Source organism: Meleagris gallopavo, chromosome 3 (genome assembly GCF_000146605.3).
Source record: "Meleagris gallopavo isolate NT-WF06-2002-E0010 breed Aviagen turkey brand Nicholas breeding stock chromosome 3, Turkey_5.1, whole genome shotgun sequence".
NCBI lineage: Eukaryota > Metazoa > Chordata > Aves > Galliformes > Phasianidae > Meleagris > Meleagris gallopavo.
The window spans coordinates 37,378,748-37,390,094 of NC_015013.2; the positions used below are offsets into that span (position 1 = coordinate 37,378,748).

The following is an 11,347-nucleotide window of genomic DNA, read 5'->3' on the forward strand; positions in this document are numbered from 1 at the left end:
TTCTTTTTTTTTTTTAATTTAAAAGTCAGTACGTTCTTCCACCTGATAAACCTGTGCTGGATGATATTGACCCAGAATATGGACTGCATGACTATGACCTACATCTTGATATGCACAGTGGAAAGCATACTTACATGTGTGGAACATTCAAGAGTCTCTTCTGCAGAAAAGGTTGTGTTCACAGAACAGTAATGTCTGTTTATAAAATTATCTCTACTGTTATGCTTTCTCTCTTATATTCAGTTTGCCTCTGGTTTTAGAGCAAGCTATAATTTTTTGTTGCATTATTTCTTTATATTTGCATGGTGTTTCATAAGGTTTTGTAAGCTTGCTCTGTGTGAAGTCTGTCTGCTATTACATTAACATAATGTCGGGCCTGAGCTGTACATCCTGTAGATGATCAGGATACTTTCATTTGGTTCAGTGCAGTGGCACAGCTTTTTGCTCAGGTTGATGTTCTTGCTTATTCTTACAATATAAGGGACCTACTTGTGCGACCTGGTGTAGGGAACCTGCTTTGTCAGTGGGGTTGGACTTGATCTCTGGAGGTCCCTTCCAACCCCTACGATTCTGTGATTCTGTGACAATGAGGTTTTTCTCAGACACTCTGGAGACACACTTCTGTAGAATTCTTTTCAATCAGACTGTAGGTACATGGAAGGATGCATATGTAAATGTATTTATAAGATATACTTCAGACTTAAAGATTTACAGCTTTTATATAGGTCAGCTTAAGTTTGTCCATTCTGCCATTCTTTTTTTTTTGTTGTGTGTGTGTGTATTAAAAATTTCCTTGATTATTTTTAACTATATTGTATTTCTCAATTCTTTTTTTTTTTCTTTTAATAGGGTTGTTTATGTACAACCCAACTTAATAATTCACTGAAGTTTTGCAAAACCACATGGATAATCTTTCTTTTGGCTTGGCTTTAACACTGCCCTGCCTACAGCTACACAACTGTTTGACAGAGCAGCAGGAGTCTCTGGGAACAAGTGGCTCTCTAAGAATCCTCCTGGAATGACTGTTACATTCCTGAGTAGACTTTACCAGCAAAGATCTCTTCTGCTGGCATCTTTCATTCACAGTATAAGTTAATATGGTGACAGAGCCCCTTTCTGTTTATTTTTCCATCCTGCATATTATTCAGTTACAACAGTGCCAACAGATTCTGTGAAGCTGGCCAGAGATGTGTTTTTCTTGAAGACAGTTCCTACGAAGTATTTATATATATATGCATGTTTGTAAGTAAATACTGTAACTTGTTAAAGCTAAGCATTAACGATATAATATGCCCACTGAACTCTCCAGTGATAAATGCATGAACAGTGAAACTGCAGAAAATATAAATACTAGCTCGTTTATTGCATAAAATTATCTTTTTCTGCCATCTTTTTCTTTTTAAATGTAAGGTCCTGTCTAATCTCGTCCTTTCCCTAGCCCACAAAGCAAATGTATTGATTTAAAATGCAGAAGATAATTACTTAGTCAAGCTTAAAATCGTTTTTCATAAATCTCAGATCTTAAAGTATGAAACACCATGAATTAATTATTACTTCTTACTGTTTTTCTAATAGGAGTACCAACAAGCCTTCTGTTGATTTCTGAAAATACTGTGTTTAAAGAAGACAGCAGAGGGCACTGTTATCAGGCTTGACTGTTCTACTGTGTTGGAAGAACTCAAATTTAGGCTAAAGGCTTTTATGTAGCATGCAGTGTTGTAGTCCTTTGAATTTGAAACATTTGAAACGTATACATTTTCAGATTCCTTAAAAGGTCTGAGCTTGAAATAAAGAAACATGAGGAAGATTAAACATCAGTGAATTTGTATTCCATGTAGCAGTAGAAATCTCTACTGAGATGCTATTATTACAGGAGTTTTCTTTATACCTTTAGAAGATTTTTTTTTTTTTTGTGAATTGGCCAGGGAATGTGGGTGGTGGTTTTTCTAAATTTTTGTTTGCTTGTTTCTGAAGTAAATGCCATGCTTTATTGTCTAAAATGAAAACTTGAGGCTCCTGGCTGTCCAGCTGCAAAAGATAAAGCAATATGTGGCACACCTACTTTATTGGTATCACTTTTTTGCTGCTTAGAAGTTATAAGAAGCTATAAAGAAAGGAGCTGAAGTTTTGATCCCATCTAACTTTGATAGTTAGAGGATGTTTTATGATCACCAGTATTTTCTTGTCTATTTTGACTTTGTGTCCTTTAAATGCATGAAGAAGTCACTCCATTCTGCTCTCAGAGGATATCAGCCAGCTGAAGCTGTGGTTCTGCAGGCAAATAAGCTCATCTGACATCTTCCATGTAGTTGTACAGTAATTCCTTTTGGAAAATGCTTGGTTTCCTCCTTAGTTTCTGTTTGAAAATAATGTAGTGAGGCTGTTTATGGCTCTCTGCTGTAACATAGCTTCACAGTGATTTGTTGTCTTTCTTTTTGCTCTTTCTAGTTAAGGTGGTGCTTCAGAAAATGTAGGTTAGTCCATGTATTTCATGGTTTGAATTTTGTTTTTTAGGTTCTTTTTAACAACAGTCATTTCTACTTCCATGGGATGATTCTGAAGCATGGAGGATTCCAACATAGTGAGAAGTCTTGTGTTGTCTTAAAATTCTCTACCCATCCACTCTTATCTTAAAATTATGAATATGATGTGCTAAAGGCAGTTTTTACGACCTGAAGCACAGAACATTTTTCAGATGTTATACTGAAGTTTGACGTAATTACTTTTTTTTACATTGTGAAGCTGTAGACACTGCTGGGTTACCAAGTATGTCCATTTGTTATTCCGCAGAATAACTGTTTTATTTGTTCTAATTGCTTTATTTATCAGTTTTTCATTAGTATCCAATAATGCTGTGTTCATTCTTGCTTCTCTGTGTTCAATTCTTTCTGCAAAATTCATAGCATTAAATTAAAAAAAGTTATATTACACTTCACTGAACCGTGCGGATGGACTAAGTGTGACTTCAGTTTTTTTTTTTTTTTAATTTCATACTTGTGCTGCAGTAGCTAGCTTTTTCAGCACCCTGTTTTGGCTGTTGTTTAGCATTTTATTTTGTTTCCTTATGTTTAAACAGAATCGCTAATACGTTACTGTTGACAGATACTGTAGGAGGATATGCTAAAAGATTTCAAATTGAATGTATTAGAAAACTTCCCTTGTTTTCAGAAACCTGTCACAAACTTTTACATCTGACTCATCCAAAAATCATAAATAGTTCATCTAGCTTTTAAATAAACATTCTTGAAATGCATTTACCTAGCTCTTCAACTCTTCAAGGATAGCTTTGTAGCCCTATGGTGGCCTAAGCTTCAGGTTTGTAGTTTATTAATGCTCATTGTCACTTGATGTGTTATGCCTTGAAAATGTAATGAGGTGTTTTTTTTGTGTGTGTTTAGAGTGCTTGTAAGATTTGTTTGTAAAGCATCGCATTGTGTGTTTGGAATTTTTTCTCTTGAGGATTAATTTGCAAATTTAAGTTATTTCAGCTCTATAAGGCATGTTATGGCCACCAGAATTGGTGAAGCACAGCATTGTCTATGAAAATAACAGTTAAGTCATCACTTACAATTAAGACATGGTTAACAAACTCACTTGGCCAACTACTGAGTTATTTCTTTCTTTCCCTGAGATTTGACTACACGATATATGTTCTCTATGTTGGTATTCTCTTTATTTGGAATTACTTGTGCCCTATAACCTGTACTGACTAAAAGACTGCTCAGCTGCTATACCTGTCTTGCATAAACTGAACTACGATTTTTATGAGAGGGCCAATGAAACAAATGATAGATCAGTTTTAAGAGGGCACTGTCTTACTTGTTTTCTCCATGTTCCCCTGGATATGTTTAATATTCCTTGCTCTGCTTTTTGTTTCCTTTCTTACCTGATTGGGATGAGGAAGGTGATGTACTTAACACTTTGACTACTTGATAGCTTCTAGTAGTACATTTTCTTTCTTATGGCTATGAGCATAGGGATGGAACTTTTATACCTTAAAAAAAAAAAAAAGTTATAAAATTGAATGAAATGACCCATCTGTGTCAACATTCAGATTCCTGTTCTGTGCTGCCTCTTCCCAACTTGGTTTGTAGTTGAGATGTGTCTGCAACAGGGAATTACTAAGTTACACCCTACCCAATTGGCCTATCTAGCAATGCAGTACTCCAGGTTATAAATGTTGTGCAACAGTAGCAATATCCTGGGCTTCATTAATTTATTAGTGGTATATTTTTTTCAGTCTGTCTGTGAGAAGAATGGCTGCTTCTGTTTAAATCTGAATTGTGGATAACTGAGTAGCTCTTTCAAAAAATGCTTGTTGACTGATGTTATTTTACATTTCCTTTATAAAAACTCATCTTTAAGTGCAGGCTTTTAATGTTCACTCTGTAGAGCCTGAATATTTATCTTGAATGAAATCTTGTCATTGGATTTGATTTACTGAAGTTGGGAACTGAATCACTTGGGTAGCTACCAGGTATACTTAACGCATTTTTTTTTTTTTTTCGTGTTGAACTGGAACCTGGAAGGGAATTCTGCTTGTTTTTCCTCTTTGAGTTGTCTAATGGGGCTTCACTACAAGGATAATGGATGTCTTGTGAGGAGTGATGCATTTGGCCTGGAGACATGCCCTGGCTAAATGGTCAGGCCCACAGGATGGTAGTCCATGGCACAAAGTCTAGCTGGGAGTCAGTAGTGGGACAACACAACACAGTGATCAGTATGGGTTTCAGTCTTATTAAATATCTTTAAAAATGATCTAGCAGTGGGTCAGAGTGTTTCCTTAGAAGCTTGCTAATGACAGAAAACTAGGGTGGAGTGACAGATCTTTCTTTGGTCATTGTACTGCGATCCAGAAGAACCTCAACAGGCTGGAAAAATGCGCTGATGGAAACCTCATGAAGTTCAAGAAATGTGAAGCTTTGCACGTGATTCCAGGCATCAGTACTTACTGGATGCCACCAAGCAGCTTTACAGAAAATAACCTGAGGGTCCTCGTGGGCACCAAGCTGAACATAAGGCAGCAATATGCCCTTCTTGCTAAGAAGGCTAATGGTATCCTAGGTTGCATTAATCAAAGCATTGCCAGCAGATGGAGGGAGGTGACCCTCTTCTCTGCTCTAATGAGGCCACACATGGAGTGCTGTGTTTGGTAGCTGTGTTTCCTGCTTTTCAGGAAGCAGAGAAATAATAGTAAACAAAAATGAAGGGAAGATATTTAATCATTTATTTCATGTATTACATGTTGACCTTGACTTCTGGGGGCAGGCAGTGTTGGAGGCACTTGCTGCACATGACTGAAATATTAAAGTGTATTCCTTGCATCTTGCATAACTCCTTTAGGTAGCCATCAGATTTGTAAACTCAACATTTTTTTTAGCTGCTGTTTCTACTTTGGATCATGGCATCAAAGCTCTGAATTGTGACTTAAATTCTCTGTGATGTGCTGGGTAGTTAGCTGGTGGTGTATGTCTGAGTTGCTTTACAGGTGAGCATGTGGCAACTAAAGACACAGTGGGAAGTAGGGAGAGAAGAAAAATATTTACAGTGTATTTGATTTGGTTTTATTTGTGGAAGTATAATATTATGTGTGTTAATATTTTCAGGTGACATTGAAAATGGATATTTGAAGCTCACAGTTGTAAGCTTAAAGGATAATACAAAGCACATACCTCTTATTGGGACAGTTGGCTTATCCTGGGAAACAACTGCCTTTAAAGGCATTGTAAAGGTCAGTCAGAAATACTTCTCATTTCTGGAAATGTTCATCTCTAAATAGAATTATGTATATACGTTCTAAGTATGACATTATTAAAAAAATTCTGGTTTAGAGAATAGACTCATTATGCATGTTTGCTGATGACTGCAATGCTTTTGACACAACAAAGATGCAGTGTCTGACTAGCACTGTTTGGAAGCATTGGACCAGCAAGGCACTGCAGATATGCAAATGCCTTTCTTTTTCCTTGTAAGTAATAAATCTTGAACCTTGGGGAAATGCTGGGCAGTTATGTTATAGCATGTACGTGCAATGAAAGTTAGAAACTTTTGAAGAATACTGAAACGCCAGTGGACACGGGCAGAAAATACAGCCTGCGTTCAGTCAGAATTTAGCTCTTGAGTCATGCAAATGGGATCAGCTGGATTAAAAGACTGTATTATAGAGGACTCCTCATTTGTTTTCTTGTATAAAATTCCTAAAAGAACGGTTTTGAAGAAAGATCAAGAGTAGTTCCTGTAGACTTTGCAGTAGTGCAGGCACACATTTCTAAATGTACTTGAGCTGCTTGAAATTTCAGAAGTACCAAAATTCCTGCAAGTCCTACTATAAAAAAATTTTGTTCAACATTTTATTTCAGTTTTGACATTTACTTTGAAAAGAGTAAAACAATTAATAAAACTGCTCTTCTCCTAATCCTGCATAAAGTGGGATGAAGCACAAAGTTTGATAGCATAGTGGTTTATTCATAGGCTTTAACATAAACCACTGTTTATGTCAAGCAGCTTTCCTGTGCAATGAAGAATATAAACTTTATCTTAAAACATAGTAACCAATGTGTATCTGTTGAGAAGATTAACTAAAATTGAGCTTGAATTAGAGTTTCCATCCAGTCTTTTCTTTCTAATTATTTGTAGCAGTTTTTTTCCTTGTTTACATGGTGACTGTGATGTTCAGTTGCATATTTTCCCCTCAGTTTGTACCAAACTGTTTTGAATTAAGTGTTTTCAAAAGAACAAATCCTTCTCCCCTTGATGTTAATAAGAATACTGTATGTTATAGTAGAAGGAATTCTAGCTAAGGAAATATTTCTTAAGACAATTCTGTCCTTTGTGTTTGCAGCATAAGTTATTCTGAATATTTGTTTTTAGGAAAAAAGTATCAGTCTTTTTTTATATGCCTCATTTTATGCTCATGTTGACACATAGCTGTGGGTAGAATTCAATTTGTCTTTTAACATAAATCTCTAAAATTATTAAAACAAGTGAAGGCCAAATAAAATCAGCGACCAGAGCAGAGTATGACACTATTTTGAATTTATTTGAAGTTTAGCTGATATTCTAAGAAAGAAAGAAAGCTTTCTTTGGCACTTCTGGATATTTGTTTCAAAAACAAGTTATTGAATTGCTTCAGAATGCATGGAGAAAGAAGAGCTACCAATGGTCAGGGTCACTCTGCTTTACTTTTCACATTTGGTCTTTGAAATGTAAAGTGTCAGATTAGAAAATAGTAATTCTTAGAACTGCAGAACCATCCAATTGCAAAAGACCTTTGAGATTATCAAGTCCCAGGACCAACCTGACCTACCATTCCTGTCTCTAAGCCATGCCTTCAGAAGATACTGTATCTTCTGAGCCTCCTCTTTAGCTCAGTAGCAATTGTAAACACAGAGCCGCTGTGTGAAATATCCACCAGATTTTATACAGGTAAGAGCAAAAACTCGCTCCGCTAACAGTGACTTGAATGCTGCTGATACCATCTCAGTGGGGAGGTGGGTCTCTTACAGTACGTATTTTTCCCTAGGATTCACTTAAGACTACTGTGTGTCAAGTGCATTTATACCTAATATAAGTTATTAAATGATCATCAAATTTAGTTTGAATTGTATATTTCTCAGTGTAGTCTATATTAACAAGCTTAAGGAAGCTTTATATGTCATTTAAGGTTTTGCCATCTACTCCGTGTTTGTTTGTTTGAATTACAGTAACACTGAAGAAATTGTTAAAGCAACAGAAACACAGCTATATAGTACTGAAAAATAAAGCATTCCAAGTTATTTCTTGACATGGAATGTGCAGTGTTGTGTTGGTTATGCTTTTGGAACAAATGATGCTTCTGGAAGTAATGCATATTTACAATGTAATTAAGACAGGCCGATTCACTTTAATGATTCAGAACTGCTGAGAATAGGTAACAACTGATAGTAACAATGATAAACAACCTGTGTGCTGTGTGCACATATGTAAAACCTTCATTTTTTCAAGTGCCCCAGAATTGGCATCCTGATTTTAGCCTTAGAAAGTGATGTAACTGTGTAGTGTTCTAAGGAAATATTTTCAAAAAATTTTTAGCAGGAAGAATTATTTGGAGGGCAGAACAATGTATTAAAATAATACCTTTTTGGGAATTGATGCTTGCAGCCATTGAGAAAGTGGCCTTTCCTTTATAGCTGGCAAATAGAGTAATTGTGTGTGTTGGCTGCCTGAAGGGTGGTTTCCTTATGTGTTTTTGCAAGGATTGCTTCATTCATGGAAGTTGAGACTTCAGTTTAAACTTAAGTTTATTTCTCACATTGAAAGGACTATCCCTTTTTGAACCTCAGATTTTAAAGGCTTAAAAAGTCTTCAAGAAATAACATCTGATTTAGGGTGGCAGTGCAAGAGTTTTTTTGATGTTTGTATGATGCAAATTTGATTTCTGTAAGAAATCTCTAAGTACGTACCTTGGTTTGTAGTAGTCAATGAAAGATTATCAGTCATATTTTGAATTTTTTTTCCTTCATTCCAAAACTTGCTGTCTGCTGAAACCTTTGTATTTCTCCCTAAAATCAGGGATAGAGCTGTTTACTGTGCCTTGGTGTAGGAAAGTAATCTCTTCTGCTCTTGTTTGTAGGACTCTTACATGATGGATGTTACTGTCTTGGATGAAACTCAAAAACCCTTCTGGTGCTTCAGTGCCCCAGTTTGCATGGAACTCTCTTCCAAAGTGTCCAACCTTTATGATTACATGGGTCATATCTATACCACAGTCTATGCAGATTCAGAAGGCAAAGTCTGTGCTGAGTTGGTGTGGTTGGAAGAAACCAAAGAGTATTTCATAGTCAGTCTCATTCTTTACATAAGCACTGAAAAGGTTAATAATTGGTATGGAACAAAGTACTGATATATTGTTGCTTTCCTTGCTTTAAAATAATAATAATAAAGTGAATCCTATGTATTTCATGTTTAAAATTTAATGTGAATGGGTAATACTATTTGCAAGTTTTGCACTTCTGGCTTTTCATTAACAAGTAAAATTGTGTACGTTTGTTAATTGACATTGGATAAATTGAAAAGGATATTGATAGAAATTGTGGGTTTTTTTTTTTCCTGTTCAACATCTCATTGTTAGCCTGTTGCTGGTACTGTACACACTGAAAATATTTTTAGGAATAATTTTTTTTTATAGACACCCTTGAGCATAGTTAATAAATTACTTCTTGTGAGTGCCATACTGTGAAGAAGCTCTGCCTTATTATAAGATGCACTGGATTTGAGAGCATTCACCGTTATGCCTCCGTGGTGGTTTCACACTGATAGGTAGTTAAGGTCTACCAAGCCACTCTCTCACTCCCTCTTTTTTCCCCCGTTCTGTTGAAGAACCTCATGGGTTAAAGACAGAGAGATCTCTCACCAGTTACTATCATGGGCAGAAAGGACTCTGAATAGGGAGATGAGTGTAATTTATTGTCCACTGCTAGCAGACTAAAGCAGCAAGATCTAAAAGCAAACTAAAAATACCTTCTCCCTCCACACCTGCTCCTTCTACCTCTACCCCTTGTGCTACGCAGGACAATAGAGAAGAGGGGCAGTCTGGGGCAGTCAGTCTGTAGTGCTTTCTCTGCCACTCCTCTGTTGTCACTCTCTCTATGCCTGCTCCAACTGTGGTCCATCCCACAGGATGCTATCCTTCCTGAACTGATCCTGTGTGGGCCTCCCCCAGGCTGCAGCTCTCCAAGCACTGCTTCATCTGGGTCTCTGTTGGCAGCAGTTTCCCAGCCCTCCTGTCCCATCCTGGACTCTTCTCCGTGGGCTGCAGCTCTGGCCTGGTACTGTTCCAGTGGAGGCTCTCCGTGGGCTTTATTTCCTTTAGGCCTCGTTCACTGCTACACTGTGGGCTCCTCCATGGGCTACCTGTGGAGATCTACTTTGTGTAGTAGTGCCTGCCTATGGGCTGCAGGAGGACAGCCTGCTCTACTGTGGGCTGCAAGGAGCTTCAGCTATGCACCTGGAACTACAGAACCATGGAACGTCCTCAGTTGGAAGGGTCCCACAAAAGGATCATTGAGTCCTATTCCTGGCTCCACACAGCACCACCCAAAATTCAAACCCTATTCCTGACAGCAATGTCCAAACTCTTCTTGAACACCAGAATGCTTGGTGCTGTGTCCACTGCTTTGGGCAGCCCATTCCATGCTCACGGCCCTGTGGTGCAGACCCTTTCCTTAACCCCCAGCCGTTCCCTCAGGCCCTGTCACTGTCACACAGAGCAGAGCTCAGCGCTGCCCCTCCGCTCTCTGTGAGGAGCTGCAGCCACCATCAGGCCTCCCCTCAGCTCTTCTGCTCTGGGCTGACCCAACACAGGGACGTCAGCTTCTCCTCATACATCTTGTCCTCTAGACCCTTCACCATCTTCATAACCCTTCTCTGGATGCTCTCTGTGACTCCATGGTTTTTGGTATTAGTAAAGGGTTTCAGTCAACATTTATATTATAACCCAAAATGAAGAATCCTGTTCTTTTTTGTTTAATTAATTTTGGGTCTGCTGTTGTGACCTCCTGTTCTCTGAACTGAGATTAGTACAAAATACTAAATTTTGAATTGGATGTCCCAGAGGTGTTCTAAGTCAAAAGGGATTAACCAGCTGTTTTACTATGAAAAAGGAATGCTTGCAGTTTTACCTCTGACCCGCTCTATTCTGATGTTTTCCTTTGTTTTTTTCTGTCTCAACAAAGGTAAAAAGAAAGATGGTGAGTAAAACTTATGCAAGAACACATAAAATTGCAAAAGCAAAAAAGAGCTTTGTTGCACAGCACCTCCTCCACTCCTCCTGCACTGACCTTGGTGGTTGCAGGGATGTCTGTCTTGCATTTTCTCTCACACCCTATCTTCTCCTGGCTGGTTTTGCTCAGCAGTTTTCCCCTTCCTTTTATCTGCTCTCCCAGAGCACACCCAGTATTACCCAGCTCAGTTCTGGCAGAGATGGGGCCTTGTTGGAGCAGGCAGGGGCTGGCTTTGATCTGACATGGGGCCACAGCTGGGTTCTGCTCACAGAGCCAGCCCTGCTACCAAAACCTTGACACGTTTGCCTAATACAGCCTACTAGTAAAATAGCATATGTCCTGTTCATTAGAATGTTACTGGTAAATAACGAGTTTTGGCAGATTTTGTTAAATGCAAAAATGTTTTTCAGAAAATAGTTTATGTAAATGTAACAAAAGATGGCAGAAAGATTGCACGCCCCACTCAAGTGCAACATTTTTATCCCATAAAAGAATTATTCGAACAGGAGAAGTAGTGGGCATCAGTTGAAATTGGATCATCTAAATATACAGCTGCTGGTCACACTGTATGAAATGTGACATTTTTG

The 11,347-nt window shown here is 37.9% G+C and overlaps 1 protein-coding gene across 1 annotated transcript in view; it reads left to right on the top strand.

Annotated features, from left to right (window-relative positions):
* The window catches only part of LOC104910234 (F-box only protein 15), a 13,408-nt gene extending 3,186 nt beyond the window's left edge, over positions 1-10,222 (top strand). Inside the window, exons 2-4 of the mRNA XM_010708699.2 lie at positions 26-171; positions 5,607-5,731; positions 8,612-10,222. Coding sequence (XP_010707001.2) covers positions 26-171; positions 5,607-5,731; positions 8,612-8,881 — 541 coding nt within the window. The 3' untranslated portion in view covers positions 8,882-10,222. The remainder of the gene's footprint in view (positions 1-25; positions 172-5,606; positions 5,732-8,611) is intronic.
* The last annotated feature ends 1,125 nt before the right edge of the window (positions 10,223-11,347 follow it).